General features: G+C 43.6%; 1 protein-coding gene across 9 annotated transcripts in view; it reads right to left on the bottom strand.

Annotated features, from left to right (window-relative positions):
* LOC109627894 (ryanodine receptor 3-like) overlaps positions 1-18,418 on the bottom strand; it is a 103,742-nt gene that overhangs the window by 59,620 nt on the left and 25,704 nt on the right. For 6 of the 9 annotated variants that reach the window (XM_069536349.1, XM_069536346.1, XM_069536345.1 and 3 more), the window contains exons 3-20: positions 17,527-17,631; positions 16,926-16,946; positions 14,364-14,378; positions 13,783-13,857; positions 13,501-13,579; positions 12,896-13,008; positions 10,900-10,999; positions 10,272-10,365; positions 9,425-9,499; positions 8,497-8,653; positions 7,672-7,836; positions 7,193-7,314; positions 6,218-6,398; positions 5,107-5,242; positions 3,852-3,947; positions 3,435-3,553; positions 1,787-1,920; positions 286-527 (exon numbers count right to left, since the gene is read on the bottom strand). In XM_069536349.1, coding sequence (XP_069392450.1) covers positions 286-527; positions 1,787-1,920; positions 3,435-3,553; positions 3,852-3,947; positions 5,107-5,242; positions 6,218-6,398; positions 7,193-7,314; positions 7,672-7,836; positions 8,497-8,653; positions 9,425-9,499; positions 10,272-10,365; positions 10,900-10,999; positions 12,896-13,008; positions 13,501-13,579; positions 13,783-13,857; positions 14,364-14,378; positions 16,926-16,946; positions 17,527-17,631 — 2,029 coding nt within the window. The remainder of the gene's footprint in view (positions 1-285; positions 528-1,786; positions 1,921-3,434; positions 3,554-3,851; positions 3,948-5,106; positions 5,243-6,217; positions 6,399-7,192; positions 7,315-7,671; positions 7,837-8,496; positions 8,654-9,424; positions 9,500-10,271; positions 10,366-10,899; positions 11,000-12,895; positions 13,009-13,500; positions 13,580-13,782; positions 13,858-14,363; positions 14,379-16,925; positions 16,947-17,526; positions 17,632-18,418) is intronic. The other 3 variants (XM_069536350.1, XM_069536347.1, XM_069536348.1) reach the window with 1 other exon arrangement.

An 18,418-nucleotide genomic window follows, 5' to 3' on the forward strand; every position in this document is an offset into this window, starting at 1 on the left:
GATTAACATAAACACTTATGTGAAATATGACCCAGTGAGTGATGTTGGCACAGATCACGCCTCTCTTTCTCACTCACACACAGACATACACACAGGACACATATTTGTACACACAGTTGAACACACTCTGGGCAAGGAGATGGTCCCTGCAGGGTACTGACTCTGTCTAGACGCAACCTGGCTATAGCCCAGAGTTACCACTCTCATCTTTAATACATTAGCTTATTATGATCTCAGCCTCACACTCGAACACACGTACACACAAACTCCCCTCCTCACACTGACCTGACCAGAGGTGGAGTCCATCAAAACCAAATGAATAGAGGTCATCCCCGACTCCGTTGCCCCCCCAGCCCTCTCCTCCTCCAGGGTACGGAGCATATCCTTTAGTGTTGGCCCAGCCCACTCTCAGGTGGGAGGGCTCGCTGGTCACAAAGTGGTCCACCTGGTCGATCATCAGCTCATAGTACCACTTCTTATACTGTGCCGAGCCCTCGCTCACCCCCAGGAAGATGTTTGGCCTCATACTGGCAATGAAGTGGAACAGAAAAATCATTAGATATCCCTCAGAGCAATAAAAAAACACTCTGAGATACTCTGCGATTCATTTGTAATATGTGATCTTTTTTCTTAAACCTAATGAAAACGCCTGCCCTGAGGATAAGATCATTCAATTTACTTCTAATGTATTTGGTTCAGGAAGTTCCTAAAAAGTGTGGATGCCTTGAAACAAGGCTGAGCAAAGTAGATGGCTCCATTAGAGTCAAGAAAACAATTTAATGAGATTTGAGATAAAGTCTGAGTTAAATTCATCCCACCAGCACAAAACTGCTTCTTCTCATTGTACAGAGATTAGAGGTGGACGTATAATAGGACATGAGATTTAAAGGCCCAGTGCAGCCTCAGTACATATCGCGCTTCATTGTACAAGCCATCATGTCATGGTTGAGCGTACTTTCATACCCACAATCCAATTTGCAGAGCATGTTGTTCAGTGTACAGGGACCATGACTTGTAGTTTTAGATGTTTATGTTGTACACTCAATTACACAGTCCAAAGGTGGGAAAGATGAATGTACACTCATGGTGCTGTGCAGCTGTTTGTAAACTCAAACTTAGCCTGTAGCTCTGTGAGAGATTTACACATCACTAAGCTGTTACATTATAATTCAACTGTGAAGATTTGACAAAAATAACTAAATATACTTACAAATATGTAAAAATAACTTAAGCCTAGTTAGCATATTCAGACGCTTCCTGTTAATTATTAACTATATGCTTGTGTTTCAGAGTAAGTAGTATAAATCAATATGCAGTATACAGCAACAAATAAAATACATTTAATATATATATCTTTACACATCTTGAGCTTCAGTTTTTTGGTGCCTAATGGTGCAAGCCAATTCAGTAAATACTAGTTGGATAATAATTAAGACATGGAATAATTAGAAAAATCGGTTCCAAACTGGGAAAAGTCATGTTGTGAACGCCATCTTAATTTGGAACAACAACTCAAAAAGTCGGAAAACGAATTTTGTTTAACATAATTTTTCTGTAAGCTCTAAACAGTGGCTTTTAATGTCAGTGCACAGTAAGAACTCATCTTATACACCAATCACAGACTGGTCCTTTAATGACTTGGTGTTTCTTTAAATGAGACCCTACTTTTTATCTTTAACAATAGCTTTCTATTCAATTTTAATTTTAAAATGACAATAAAAACCTAATATCAGAGGAGTGAAAAGAAGTGTTTAAAGACAGCATGATGCGTGGACGTCTTTCTAACCTCTGCACATCGTTGACCAGCTGGGTTTGCAGCAGCAGATCTCTCTTGGGCAGCAAGTGATCACAGATGAGGTTCTGATTGGTTCGCACAGCCACGCCGTTACACACACACAACGAGCAGAGCACGTCCAGAATCTAAAAACAAAGGTGAAGGCCCCATGTAAAAAAATTAGCAACAATATCGAGAGGAAGAACTCAACACCTCCCTCCCAATAACATGATCACACACTGACCTGATTTCCCCCACTGGAAATGAATCAATGCCTTTTCAGAAATTATTAATTAGCGTTGCCCCTTATCACTGTCCAGGCTGCTGCTGTAGGGACAGCCTCTTTACATGCAACCACTGCATAATTATTCTCAGATGCTTATTGGGGGCAAAAACATGTCTAATAATATCCCTTTCATGTTAGGGTTAACAAAGCCATAGAAATAAATGGGCTGGGAAGCTCAGCCAAGGGTGACAGGGCCAGGGCACCTTCTCTTTATCATTGGCCCTTTTCTCCTGCTTTCATGGCAAAATGATACGTTTAAGCTGATTTATGACCCAGGCTAGCTGTCTGCTCCCGATCTCATTTCACTGTTAAGCGTATTGATTCATGATTGTGACGCAGAGCAACAAGAACCCTGAGGAAGCTTCTGTCAAGGAAGCGAGTTTGTATGCTGGTGGACAGTATAAGCACAATGAATTAGTAGATAAAGAGAAGAAGCAGTGACAAAGAGGCCCAAAGGGATCTGTTATGGAAATGAATGTGCATTTGTTGAACCGCGTTGGTGAGCCTAATGAGGAAAGAAGTGGAGATGACAAGATACAACATAAACAGGCTCAAATGAACTTTCAGGGGTTGTTGTGTAATGCCAGGCTGAAAATTTCTGACAACATCGTATTTATATATGATATTTCATTATACATTGACATTAGAGGAAATACACTTACTTCCCTCTGTAGTTAGATAAGAAGATTGACACCACACTCACTTTCAGGTTATACTGAAATTATAATTTGCCTGCAGTCGGTTAGCTTAGCAAAAAAATGGAGACAAAGGGAAACAGCTCGTTTACAGATTGTAAAGATGAACGACACAACGGCTGCCCAGAAGTGAAGCCAAAGTGTCTTGATCTCCACCTGGTGGCTGGCTTAGCTTGTCGATTTAGGTAGCTCTTATCACACTGATGTGTACTTTTGAATTGTTATTTGATGCTGTAAAAACAGAGTGAGTGTATTGAGTTGAGTGACTGTATTGGCAGGACCTTCTACCATGCCTCTATTACCCGCTACAAAGGAGGCTTGCTCCAAATTTGCAAGGTGGCAACGTTTGTATCCAGGATATTTTGGCTTCATTTCAGGATAGCGAGAGGAAGTGGCGACGCATCGTCCATCTTTAAATACAGTTGATGGTATTTCCCGAAGTGTCGAAATATCATGAATAAATGTGATATTTTTATGAATGCAGTCTAATTTGCTGTATCTACCTATTCTACTGCATTTTCAACATGTGGATTCTCTCCAACACCACGATCATTGCTCACCGTTGTTTACAACTTGGAATCATTGCACTGCAATCTCCTTGTGGCTCAACCACATTATACACAGAAGTGGTTCCCAGAGTATTAACACTTGACAGCATCAGCAGCACTTGAATGCTCACCTTGTGGTTGCGTCCGTGCTTATAGAGCAGCGATATGATGGATTTGATGTGTCCTCTCTGGATGATGTTGAGGGCCTCGGGGCTCTCAATTAGAATGCAGTGCAGGACTTCCAGGATGCCTGCACAGCCGCAAATTCATCAATTAGTGAACACCCGCAGTGGAAGACAGAACAGAGGACACTTGTCAAAGAGGCATCTGTGTAGATCAACAGGGAACACTGAGTGCTGCTGGAGCCTTCCTTATTATACATACAAATAGGAGAGGAGCCTATATTTTCTTAAGGAAACAGTGTAATCTGTTTCCATCGTTTGGGACTCAAGAACATATTGAGAAAAGCTGAACAACATCAAAGCATCATCTCTCATCATGCTGTCTCAAAGGAGGCTCAGTGTGTGTGAGAATGATAATGAGCTCACCTGAAGAAGACTCCAGTCTCTCCAGCTTGCTCACCAGCCAGTCCAAGTTGTTGGAGAACTGGGTGCAGTTGTTCCTGTTTCCTCGGATTAACGCCGCTGCAGGACAGAAGGAAAGAGTACATGACGATGAAATTGCACAGCAGAGATACAGACCCAATGCCAAGAAGAGGGAGATGTTCTGCTTTTACACCTTAAGACCTTAATATTAATTTGGAAGATGTCAAAGATAGAGAGAGGACAACACAAGCAAAGAAGAGACATCAACACACACACCCACACGTGTCCTAGCACAAAAAGACAGGGTCACCGATCACAGACAGACTCTGAAGAAAGGAGGGAGGCATCCCAAATCCACTTAGCGCTGTGCTGGAGCAGGTGTGTGGAGGAGGGAGAGACGTGGGTGGAACTCTAATGTGAGCCAGGAGGTGAAATCAGTGTAAATAAGAAGGAGAAGGACACACTTGGAGGGCGGAGCGGCTTGAGCATGGCAGGCATGAAAAGATAAACTTCACACAAAGGCTATCCAGATTATCTCCTCAAGAATGTGGCATATCCAAAAACATGACAGGAAGAAAATCACAAACACTCACAATTTTTCTGCTCTCAAATGCATCTTTTCAAGTGAAGGACATGTTTAAGCCAAACATTGTGTTATCAGATGCAAGGCAGCAGGAATTTAAACAGGGAAGGAGAGCAAAAGCTATATATGTACATATTTCCCTGTCAGGTTATTTTAGGGAGATACGTCTGTATCTGACACAGCATATGCTAGTGGTGGAAGAGGTTAAAGTGAGTTTGGGAAGGCAGAACTGATAACACTGGGCTGTGGGAACATAAAACGCAGTGTTCACAAAAGAGAAAACAGCACTGACAGTAATGAGAATTGACATCCAATGGCTAAAAAGCCATCTGGCCAATTGGTGACAACATTGTGTGTGTGTGTGTGTGTGTGTGTTTGTGTGTGTGTGTGTGTGTGTGTGTGTGTGTGTGTGTGTTTGTGTGTGTGTTCATTTGGGCGTTTGAATTCTGGCAACCGCAGAATTCAATCCTCCAGGCTGAGACGTCTCTGAATACCAGGTCAGCACAGTTCTTCATCACCACTGAACCGCCACACTATCAGCTGCTTTATCCTCAAACGACGACTCTCGTCTCTGTGATTGATTACAGTCGGGACTTGGGGCTTCTTGGTGTGTGAGTGCACTTGTGTATGTATATACACTGCATGTGTGTGTGTAGCGGTAGACTCTTTCCTTACCCAGCAGCTCGTACAGCAGGTTCAGAATGTCTTTCCAGGCTGCTCCGGCCTCGGACCCCGCACACTCCCCGAAGTGGGCTGCACTGTTGTACACGTTCAGACGGTCGATACAGTTGGACACCAGAGTCAGCATGCCCTTGGAAACACACAATCATCCACTATGAGATTTTAATTTATGAATATATATAAACATGAAAGGTCATATGGAATATTTACATCTATGGTTCCATCCTTCTCTGCATTATTAAAGTAGCTGACCATCCTAAAAGCAGCACTTTGACTCCCTCCTGTCCCGTTTGCTGGACACGCCATGGTGATTTATGCCACAGAGAATTATTTATAGCAATCAGATATACTAAATGGAGGGCGTGAAAAGACGAAATTAAAACTGCAGATGATTTATAATGTCAGGAAAACTCACGAGTCAGCTGTCTGCAGTGACAAATTGGCCTTCTAAATGTAATATATGGGGGGTGGGATAGGGATGTGCTGTTTTGGTGTATTAACATAAAAAGACAGCTAAATGATGAAAGATGAATTGCTGAAATCTGAATAATTATTAAAATGTTAAAACACCATATTTTATGATCATGCTTGTGAAAAAAAGGACATTAATCCACACTCATTAATTCACATTCATGTATGTTGGCCTGAGGAAACTGTGAGATAGTGTTAAGAGCCTGTTAAGAATAAGGACGATTTTGGATAGTTGACATCGCAGGGCCTCCTTCAGTACGGCAGCTGACACGTTGTAATTGATGAAAGCAATTTAGGTCCTAGAGGCTTAGCGGAAAGCCTCAGTGCTCCCGTGCCAGCCTCGGGAAAACTTATAGCACCAAAACTGCTGACGCCTTCAAATGCAGTGCCTCCAAATAAGATGGCATTGAAACTCGCCACAAAGAACCAATTGATTTCACATAGTTTGCCTTCTGCAACTTTGCCGCTCCTCTCGACTCACTCCTATTTTCGGTCGTTTACTGAAATGACCTTAATCACAGCCCTTCACTGTGGGTTTTTCATATTTTTATCACTGCGGGGCAGCTCGAGGTATCATCGAGTGATATTTCATGGACCATTGGTTTCCAGCGCCGTCCTTGATGGTGAAACTCACTTCCTGTTTGAATAGGTTCTGTCGGTTTTTGAGTGAGCGCAGCTTAATCTGCCTCTCTTCGTGCTCCAGCTCGGCGTCGGGGAGCTGGAAGTAGGTGATGAGGTCGTTGAGAGTTTGGAGAACCTCCTCTACGGGCAGGGCGACCAGTGCCCTGTTCTTCACGCCCAGACAGTCCAGGTCTCTGGGAGGGGGAGACAGACACATTAAATCAAAAACTTGTTCAAACATGACGGCAACTCACACTGAGGCTTCTGATCTCATGTGTTTCTCAACAAACTCCTGTTTATCTCAAATATATTAAACTTGTGGTGAAAACACTCTTATTGGGAGGATGTGTAAACTTGAGGAGAGGCTGTGATGACTAACAATGTTTAGCCCACAGGTTCATCCATGCTGAAATGCTGATTTCCGCTGGCCTGCTAAAAATAGCTCCTGTTGTACACGTGGGAGGGGTGCGGGGAGATGTATGTGTCACTGCCACGGGGGAGGCTGACAGACTCACATGTTTCCGCCATGAGGGCCGGTGAGCCCGACCCACGGGACATAAAGGGCTTGATAACAAATAAGGGTACGGAAAGCATCCACTTACATGCTCCGCGGGTTCCATCGCCATGGCCGGGAAGCCGCTGCAGTGTTTTCAATTTGGAAATGCATGACTGGCCCACTGAGTGAGCTGTCTGGGACTCTGGCACCAGATTCAGTCAAAACTCACAGACCCCGGCTCTCTGATGGGTGCGTTCACAATCTGCAAGGGATGCTGCAATTTTTTTTGGACTGCGTGAGAGTCTGTGGGGCTTTGAGCTGTCTGGTTTCCAGACATCAGCTATAATCTGATGATGAGGTGACTCTGGGGGAGTCTTTGTTTAGTCATCATTTACTTCTGCAGATTCCCCATTATAAAGTGGCTTAAGTCAAACATAGATTGTAATTTGGTTAAATTGGGCGATTTGTGCACCAGCGATGAAGTCATCGTACCTGATGAATCGGTTGAAGAGTAGGGTGGTGTTGCGGATGATGCGTGCAGCACGGGACTCCTCGTGTTGACAGCGCTGCAGGGTCAACCCGTCATCCATGTGACCTTCAGAATGTAGACACGCCTTGAGAGAGACAAAGAGGAAAAGAGTGTATCTTAGAAGAAGATAGGAAAAAGATCATCCTCAGCGAACTCTGAGCCATTATGTCTGGAACACAGGTGCTGACCCTACAGGCTATCTGTCACGCACATTATCGCACCCACACCTCCACCAACTTCTGCCGCGGTAGCCCAGGGACCAGTTTTATATTTACTCAAGATAGAGACACACTAATAGACAGTCATCTTAACTCAATCAACTCATTACCCTGAAAATAATTATATTCTCAGAGGAATCTCATTTATTTGTTAATTTCATTTGTTTCCGTATACGCTTTGCATTCTAAGTAGAAGACAGAACGGCGTGGGCTTCTCCACTCACTCGTCTCTTGAGGGGACCCAGACGGGCTGATTTGACATCAGGTGCCTGATAGGAGAGCCAGAGTCCCGTGGCCACGTGCGTGATATAGCAGAGCGAGTCCCCGTATTTAATCTCTGCCACCCCCATGCCCTCGATGTCCCGCTTGGGGCTCTGCTCCAGCTTCTCCTGCACAGGGGAGGAGGAAAATGAACACGTCAAAGCTGTCAGTGTGAGACGCATGAGCATGCTGGTACAATACAATCATGTGCACATAGAGAAATACTGCATGCAGATTTGATCTTCATCAAACCACCGAACAAATGTCAACTACATCTGCTGTTTATGACTCTGTCCAACTCATTATGACTGTATGTGTTTGGCTATCAGAGTGACTGCAACCTGTAGTGAGTCCAATGATAAATGACCTTTCTTACATGCTACAGTTCAGCCTTTAATTTCACATCGGAGGGGTCACTAATTGGCTCACAATCTGTGGCCATATCTAAAAACTCCATTACACAGAGCACAGCTCAATGGTCACTTCAGTCGGACTCTGCAAGATCAGCTAAATGAACCTCTATGGTGTCGCTTTCTTTGGTCGAATAATTCTTGTAATTTTCATTTTCCTTGAAAGAAAAGAAGAAGGTGATTTTCCAGTCTGACAATAGTGGGCGGTTCATTTGTGCAGGGTGAGAGGAGATCCTTTGTAACGCCTTCTCAGTGGTATTTAATAAGGAAGTGTGTGTGGATGAAGCATGTGTGAGGTCACCTTGAGAAACAGCGTGAGTCAAGGGCATAGAGGACATCCCTGTGTGTTTGTGCCTCTGTATCTGTGTGTGTGCTTGCCTTTGAGGCTCTGAAGCAGAAGGCTGTGGCAACGGTGTCAGACTTCTCCCGGTCCTGCAATACCAACCCCCTGTCGTCCGTCAGCGCCAGGTAGTGGCCGGTGGTCAGGTGCCGGAGTCGGAAAGGCTGGCCCCAGCGGATGTGGCTCCCACTCCAGCTGTTCAAGGTCACGGCCATATTAATATACACAGTGTGAAAGTTAGAATTTATGAGCCCGAAAGCCTTAAATCTGCTGATTAGTTGATGTAAATATTTATACAAGCTGTTAATTATCTATTGTACCATGTGGTAGAATAATTTGTAAACTGGAATGACACTCATACCAGTCCCCTAAATGTGCCTAATTATTTTTCAGCAAGATCCATTAATAATTTCCTGGAAGTATTGTGAAAATTTTGAAAAAATGAAAAAAATGAATCCTGGAGCTGCCCCCTGAAGTGGATTTGTGCCAAAATTTAATTGGTTGTTCAATATCGCATATCAAGGAAATCCATTTAGTTGTTTTTGTGAAATCATGTTCATAAACCTCCTTGCAAAGGTAATAACTGAAAAAATCTCTAATGTGATCCTTTCTCTTTTACAACAATGTCAAAAACATGGTTCAGGTTACATATATCAAATTAGTGAAATGGAAAAAGGAAAGGCTGCATCAGTGTAATCCTGTAAAAAAGCCAGAATACAAAAAAAGGAAATAGATGTGGAGAGGGACGGAATGAAAGAGAAAGAGAGTGGGGAGACGGAGGGGGCACAGTGCAGCATTAAATCAAAGGTGGGGTAGAGGGAGAAAAGGACAAATGGGTGTAGAGAGAAAAAATTGAAGTGAAGACGGCAGACAGGGAGAAAAAGGTGAGATGAAAAAAAAGGACAATGATGGAAAATGAAAAAAAAAACAGGGAACAGATAACAGATGACGTGAAACACGGCCCACCTGATTCTGAGTGGCTCCATCCTCCACAAGGACCTGGCCTTGGCACCAGCTTTACCCGTCTCATAGTTGACTATCCTGGGGATGCAAGAGGAGCATGAGTGGGTGGTCTGTCTGTCTGTGGATGCTTTAACTGTCTAGCCACCACTGATACTGTCAAGGTCATTCATCCTGGCTTAGAAGAACACCACTTGTTTACTCTCATTTGTCACGGTGATATTCACTGGGAGGATGTTCAAATCAGTCACACACACACGCGCACACGCACACACACACACACACACACACAGAGGCTGTATTGTATATACTCTGCAGACTACAGCACAACATCCTTCAAACAGAGACATGTGTGCCCTGATAACTCACAGCTACACTGTTTATCAGTGATATGGGTGACTTGGTCCAAAGATAAAAGGAGTCGCTCATCACCCCCCCCCCCCCCCCCCCCCCCCCGACAGCTTAGAGTGTGTTTGATCTGCCCCATAAAAATGTAAGACATCAGAAAACCAAGCTCCTTCTGCTGAATTTCAAGGACAGCCGGAGGAGAAAAGTCAAAGCTGGAAATTAGTATCTAGTCCCGCCCACCGTATTTGCCATGCTCTGTTCTAAAAATAGACAGCTTGTGTGTGTGTGTGTGTGGCTGAATGTGTATGAGCTATATAGATAAAAATAGCAGAGGTGCCATTTTGGCTCCCTGGAGAGCCATGTGTTGCTCTGGTCACAGGCATTTATATGCTTTGAGGTGGAAGCTGATGCACCACAGGTAGCTCACAGGTCAGTTAGCTTCTTGTGTGCAACGTGACGAACTGTAATGTAAACATGTTTGTTCCACGCTTGCTGGGTTTCGTACCTTTGCCGCTCTTCACTCTGGTCTGATCCTGGGATGGTCACGACCTCGTCATGTCCATGGAACAGCCGCATCACGTGACCCCCCAGCAGGTAGCCTATCAGAGGAGGATTTAGATACAGTGACTCTAGAGGATTTCTTCATTTGTTTCTTATGCTGTCCGTACTTTTGTCATTACAGCTAGTAAAGTACAACTAGATCACAACAGTGGGTTATAAAGTTACACAGTTTTTGTATGTAAGGTGGTTTTCTGACATCTATTGTCCATCTATCCACCAACAAGGATCAATGGTCAGCACAGTCAAAGCCACAAAAATATACACTTGTAGACTGGAAATCATCAAATCTGTGTTTCAAGTTTAAGGGGATGATTTATATCATATGACTGAGAGAGATATATGCATTTAATTCTCCTGGCAATAAATAAATGTAACTAATGTGTATTGAATTCATTGGGGCTTTTCATTGAACAATTGGAAGAAACCTAAAACCTTGTTAAAATGTATTTGCTCATTCCAAAGCATTTGACAGACTTTTTGTTATGATTTCTGAAATCTGCTAACTTTAAAAACCAGTGGGGAAATGTGTGAAGAAATTCCGGAGGCTGTTTTAGTTTGTTTGAAGTCTCTACCTTCCTCTATGTTGCTGCCAGAGCAGATGGGATGGACGTTCCACAGGGTTTGCATGAAGGAAGCATCCACCTGGATGTTGCCATTGGAGATGGATAAGTGCTGCAGGACACAGGGAGAGATTGAATACATCTTTTACTTACTTGTGCGAAAGACAGAGAATTGAAATGGATTAATGATGAATTTTACCTGCATTGTTTTACTGTTAAGTCTTAAAGTTGTTGACCAAATAAAAGGAACCTGAACCATGAACCTGTCACAATAAAATTATATAGTTTTCAGTTGTTTTTGTGTATGTAAAAGTTAAGTTAAAAAGCCCAAAGTCCATAAAACACTGCTCCTGGAGCTCCTGCAGCTCCTTGTCAGTAGTCCAACTGTTCTGCAATATTGTGATGTCATATAACATCACGATACCCCTCGATTTGCATAATTCACACCTAGCTGCAAGTTGGAAACGCCCCCTAACTGAGCCAGGTGAAGAGAGAGCAGAGGCCAACATTTCCTAAATGGTCTGGGAGCAGCTGACCAATCACAACATAGAACCAAGCATTTCACACAGAGGCTGAAAAGCAGCAACGAACGGTCTGAGGAAAATGATGTGTTTTCTGAACTTTACAGCATGAACAGCTTTTCAAGTAATGACTAAAGTTAAAATTGTTAACCTTAAGATGAGCATAATATATCTCCTTTAAAAAGTCAAAGCTGCAGAGAGATCAACCCATTTTTCAGACAAGATTCAGCTTAACTTTGAGTCTCTCTGTGATCGCTGATTCAGAGGAAAACTCCACTTCATCATTGAGTGATGAGCGAAGCACGAAGCTGAAAACAGATGCCACGAAAGTTTAGGGTGTGTGTGTGTGTGTGTGTGTGTGTGTGTGTGTGTGTGTGTATGTAAGTATAAGGTCCCTCTGCAGCTCTGCAGCTCTGCCTGTTCCCACAAACCACTGTAGGTGTGACAGACCACCAAACTGATATTAGTGTATGTAAGGCGATCGTGTTCGTCTGGTCTTGCCCCTCGCACCATGTGGGAGGTAAAACACAACATGGCAAATTCATGGATCACAGGCAACATGTTTCCCAGTGTTTGCATAGCACAGTGCTATCATACTGACATCAGAGGGCAGAGTGGTATAATAGGAGTAAAGGCCAAGGTCAGGTCAGTGTTATAGGTATATAATTATTTTTCTAATCTTATCAACCACACAAAACACTTTACAGTACAAACCACATTCACCTATTCACACACACACACACACATTCATCCAGCACTTCTTTACATCGTGCTGTTTCTATCAAACACTGTCAGCAGTTATCAGAGGCAATTTGAGGTTCAGTATCCCTCTTGAGACATCCAATCATAGGGGGACAGCGTTAAGTACATCCATTCACCCTTGGTATTTAAATGTGTCTTGAATGTGTCTCCTGTGAGCACTTGTGATCAGGTCTCACTTCCCCACTCAACTATAATAATCATGACTGTTTTTTGTGTTAATAAAGACTAAACAATGTTTTTATCCAGTCTGAGTTAACCAATGTGTCCGATGCCATGCGTTTGAACCTGTACTTGTGATTGAATCATTCAGGACAGATGTTAATAGGATGTCAGTATGGGGTTTAAATTGCCCTTTGAATGTAAACCTGGTTTGTCTCTATTTGTAAGCCCTGTGATGGACAGGTGGCAACCTTTGGAGGGTTCACTCTGCATCTGGCCTTATGTCAGCCAGCAGAGAGGCAGGACCCTCAAAGGAAAAGCAGTATAGATTACTGAATGGATGGATTATTCTTAGCAGTATCGTCTTCACCCAGGAGGGAAAGGTTGTTGCCTCTGACAGAGTGACTCCTGAGGTCACAGGGAGCGTGAAGTGTGTGGTAACAGGATTGGGATAATCTGAAATTCTGTCACATCAGTGGAAGCAGAGTTGATGGTCTTACTAAGACCTCTACATAATGCAAACACACAAACACACAAGTGTCAAGTATTTAAATGGCTGAACTTACAAGGTATCGCTCTGAAGACACGCTGACGAGAATGAGGTCGTCACCGATGCGCACCTTCTCTCCTTCCGATCTCTGTTTGGAGGCAGGGTGGATTGTCCACCAACAGGCCTCACCTGATGGTACAGCAAAACACATACATGTATATATGCGGTCTCCATATTTTGATTTAAACAACACCCCCCCAAATATCCTCTGTAATTACTCATAATGTAATACGGCTGAAATGAGAACTTGCACCATGGTAACAATGCCTTTAAGACGTATTGACATGACTGCACATTTACTGTGAGGCATGAAATAAATAATAACAGGAACGAGAAGTAATTTCCAGGTATCATGATACTGAACAGGACTATCAAATGAGCTGCAGAGATGTAATCAGCACTGACAAAAAAAACACACTGAATGTCGACAGAGCTCCACTGGGAAAATTAACTGAGAGGCTGAATAGACACAGTGAAATTCTATCATGAACAAATACAGTGTAGGGAGAGGGGGAGAGAGAGAGTGAAAGAACCAGACAAAGGAACAGAGGCAGCGAGGAGGAAAGAGAGGAGAAAAAAGGAGGAGGATAAAAGCAAAATGTGCCAGAGCTTTTCTTTTACCTGTTGAATCTTCCTGCAGGCCGACATCAAATGACAGCTTATCTGTCTGTGACCTTGATGTCTTCAAACAGGCCAGGTACTGTGGTCAACACACACACACACACATCAAACCACATGAGACAGAGCTGTCACACACACACACACGCTCCACACAGGTGACCTTGCTCACAAGCTGCTCTTAATGTGCTGTCATATAGTTTATGTCATATAGTTTTTGTCCAGCTACTGTAATATCCTGCTGTGATTTTCTTCATCATGACATTGATGTGTTTCAGCTCTTACCATAGAGCTGAAGGAATGGCGCAGGAGGATGGCATGTCCGTACAGAAGAGTCTTGTGTCCGCCACTCTGCGCTGCCTAGAGAGATTCGTCAAGTGCACAAAAAACAAAAAACAAAGACGTGGTTACATGTCAGCTCAGGCTCGAGACACAAGAGCCCCAGTGGTCTCCCTCCAGTTGCTTCTATCTACACCCGACCTCTGGCACTGAACGTTGACCTCAGCGAGGGTTGTTGTCGCCTTGCTGACAACGATGACCTCGACCAAGGGGGGGGGCGCATGTCTCTTGGGAAAGGGTTTCCATCTCGTCAATGAAGACATGCAATCTGACTTTCCGTAAGAGATGGTGTTTCTGGCACCTGTATCCCAGAGCGAAACAGGATACGGGGTCATCTTTCCTGCACTCCCACTACAGGAATGTGGGAAGGATGCACAGCTACTGTCAGTCTCCGATGCAATGTCAACATTAGCGGGGAATGACTCCGCCGCTGATGGGGTTTAGGGTTAAGATGCAGGAGGGGGGATTAAATGATATCGGGAGTTTTTGTTGTTTTTCCTTCGGTAAGCATCTCCCATTTTACTCACCTTCCTTATGAGCCTCTAGGAAGCATTAAGGTAAGAAAGAGTGTCGTTATTCAGAAAGAACTATTGTTCTCCTAAACCTTTCTGCCTCTGCCTCATTCCTTATCCGTAAATTAAAACACCCCAAGGAGCAAACATGGAAAACAAATTGACTGCCACTTTTTGGCATTTTACAAAGCAAGGCTGCTGGCACAAGATCCAGAAATCCTCCCTGAAACAATGCCAAAAAGCCAAGTTTAACCATAGAAATGTCACAGTAAACTGAAACTACAAGCACTGCAGTATACTAATGATACTCATGTGACAAAGCAATGTCCATTTTGTAGATTTTTACAAAATTATAGTCATGTACCTTACAAGAGATACATGAATCACAGCAGTGATTCTACCATATACACAGCCTCCCTTTCCTTCTCTCTCTCTCTCTCCCTCCCTCCCTTCTCGATTGGCTGCTGGGACAATAGCCGGCCTGTGATTTGATACAGTTGTGTCGTGCAGACTGCAGCACCAGCTTCCAGGCTTCTTCTGTGCTGCTGGCGACTGCTGTATGCTGGCTGAGGTACTGAGCTTAATGCGGTGAGGCACATCCAGCTGCAGTCACCACCACAACCAATAAACCCCAGTCCCCTGCTCGCTTCCTTATCCTGTGGCAGAGCAGTGCGCCACACAGATGGAGCACAGCGAGGGTAAATTTGTGGCTCATATCAGTGGGGAAAAGACTAGATACACCTTTAGCTATAGTGTAAATAGCACTGGCTCATCAAACCATAAAGGAGAAGACGATTGGATCAAAGAAGTGAAAGAGAAGAAACAGGCTGTAAGCTGGTGACCACAAGTGACAACAGTTAAAAGACGTGACATTTAGCAGGACGCAGCCACCTGGTGTGCGAGCCCTGCATTGGGTTGAGTGTGTGTGTGTGTGTGTGTGTGGCTGCAGTGTTGTGGTTTCTCTCAACAGAATTCTAAGAAGAGCCACAGGCCAACACCAAGCTGAAAGAAAAAGAGGTGACAGTGACAGCAGAGGTCGTCAAAGCAGCTCAGTCTCTGACTGACTGATCTCATCTTTCGCCCTTTGACCAACCAACCACGAATCAAACGGGTCACTGCATTTTGCATGAGGCGACGGCACATTTACGCTAAGTGGGGTTTGGCATTTACAGTGGCTGTTAGCGTGCCGTCCTTACAGGTCCTCTCTGTGCACCTTCTGGCTGAAACAGTCTAGATTTCCTCCAGCCACCGTCTATTGATAAGCCCATCTGTTCAATGACGTATTGATTTCAGTGACTCGGCCGAGACATTTTCAACCTCCATTTCCCCTTTAATGGTGCTTCCTCCAGTGACATTTCAGCGCAGGCGAAGAATGATGAATAGACACACGATATCGAAAACAAATAAACGTGAGCGGTGAGAATGCACTGAAGTAACACAGTTAAAATGGCCAATCCAAGTCAGGGAATAGTGCCTTGGGTCTTTGGGCAGAAAAGGAATGAAACCATTAGAACCGAAGTGAATTAAAAAACATTTCAGTGATATATCCAGCACATGTAATTTCAAAAAAAGAGATTTTCAGAGTGAATTTGAATGCTACGGCAGAAGAATATCAAACCATTTAATTTTGGTATGACTTTAAGTTTGAAGTTATAACCTAAAAAAAAGGTGCTGATGCCAGAGGGATGGTGCTAGACTAACGGTTAAATATGTCCATTTGAGCTTTAATTTAGGATTTAATGCTTTGAGCACCCTTGTTCTCTGCTGCGGCTCATAATTCCCTGCTGTCTAGCTCTTATAATCCCTGCAACAGCAGTGGAATCAATGGTCTTGACTTCCGTCACTCTGCTGCAGAGACAGCGGAGCTCCGGCTCTGACACATCCATTTACCTCAGACGTCATCAACTATGTATCTTTAAAAGGTGAAGTGGAAAAGCTAGAAAGACTCCAAGTCATTCTTTTTAACTTAATTACTTGTGATCAATTTTTGCCTTATTGCAGAACTCTTGGTCTGAGCTGTTTGCATCATCTCAATGCATCCCAGAGAATACAGGCAAATATCTGGACAAGAGGATGCTGTGACAAATGAGAGCTTATCTTATATGAAGGGGTGAAACAAATGATACTGCAATGAACATCCATCTGAATCCCCCGAGGATGAGACTAACGTTAATTTGACGCTAATCCAGTATCGGTGCCACTCCAGTTCTCCAGCAGTGGAAGGTGAGATGTGTGAGAGGTGATATCTGTGGGAAACCTTATTGGAAAGTCTATACCAAACTCTATTTGTCTCTGTCGGCTCAACAGGAGCTTAAACACAATCTACTCACCCCAGCATTCAGAAAAAATCTATTCCATCATCCGTTATTTCAGAACACGGGCTCAGGTGTTTGCATAACTCAGGATTTCTAACAATTTCAGATGTAAAGACAAATGTTGAGGGATGACGTGTTATAGTAGACGAGACAAAGAAGGCCAATGAGCATGAGAACAGACGAGTTGAGGAGAGGTATTATGACTAATCTACTGCGTCATGCATCGGGAGTGAGTGGGAAATGGTCTGAGTGATGAACATACCCATCGATCCGGGCCGCGTGTCTATCATGCGGAAGATGGAGATTATACACAGAAAATAGAAGATAAAGATGGAGAGTTACACATCTGTCACAGCAATGAGAGAGACAGAGAGACAGAGAGGGAGAGAGAGAGAGAGAGAAGGAAACATACTTGCAAGGAGACAGCTGAAAAAACATCAGGAACAAAGAATACAGTGATGAATGAGCGTTGATTACAAATTCAGACACAAAGTATTCATAACATGTGCAGATTCCCTCCACCGTACATCCCTATTTACTTTTATTATATCAGAAAATGTTCTGTCAGCTTTTCTCTTTGCTTGTGAACTTTTCAGATTCTTATTTCACAAAGGAAATATGAGGCTTAAATTATGCCGTTTTTTCATTCTAGGCTTTTTAGTGATCAAATGGGCAACAGCAGTTGCTGCACTTGAGAAACAGCTACTTTCTCTTCAGAACAACTGATCAAGTTAATAATATTCAATTTAGCTGATTCACACATGAACATACAGGGCATTCACTCAGGGATGGGTGCATGAAGGGTGTGGATTGTGTTTCTTATCCATGTGCGTGTGTTGGCATTTGTGTGCGCCATAACTCACCCCTTCACTGTTCTGTCCGCTCTTCGCCAGCATCTCCTGCAGGGCCCGCACCGACAGAGACTGCTCCAGCACAAAGGTGCAGATGCACAAGTCTGGAGGAACATACTGCAACAAACAGAAGAGCGGTCCACCAGTTAAAAATCAACACAGCAGAAAGTTCACACAAAAGGATTTTCTAAGGCTAAACTTTATTATGTGTAGTGCCCCTCTATGTTTAAATGTAATGGTTTCAAGCTGCATCAGGCACATTTTAAAGCCTCTAAAAATGCACCTGTCTTCTCAGCCTCAATCAGAAGACAAGAGCAAAGCTTAAATCCCGTCTCTCACTGACGTTGTTATGCAACAGCAATAAAAAGCTGTGTTTTATACTATAACAGCTGGTATATAATGATCCACAGTGGGGCATGTGTGGCAGGCATGAAGTGGTGAAGTCAACTAATCAAAAGTTTTTTTTCGTAGCTGCCTCAGAAACCGATCCCTATGTACATTGACGGACTGTGACCCCTTATCGCTAACCAATCAGTGTAACGATCACAGCAGTAACCTGATTTCCATTTGGTTTTAATGGGTTTACAACATGGGCAGAGAACTTTTGCAATATGTGCAAAGCCTCCACATTAAACCGGAAAATTAAAACGGCTCCCTAAATCTACAGGGACTTCTGATTAGATGCCCACTCATACATTTCATGCTGACGGCAGCTCTTTCCACTGCACTTGTACCAAGTTAGCTTCAATAAAGTGGGGCGATGTTCATTAAAAGGCACTTTATGAACAGATCAAGAGCTCCCAGGTTAGTCTGTGCTCAGGTAAACCCAGACGTGGACAAGGCCCTATTTAGAAAAACGCAGATGCCAAATTATCTCCCAAACCAGGGCAGTGGTGGATAGGGG

Source organism: Paralichthys olivaceus, chromosome 12 (genome assembly GCF_024713975.1).
Source record: "Paralichthys olivaceus isolate ysfri-2021 chromosome 12, ASM2471397v2, whole genome shotgun sequence".
Lineage (NCBI taxonomy): Eukaryota > Metazoa > Chordata > Actinopteri > Pleuronectiformes > Paralichthyidae > Paralichthys > Paralichthys olivaceus.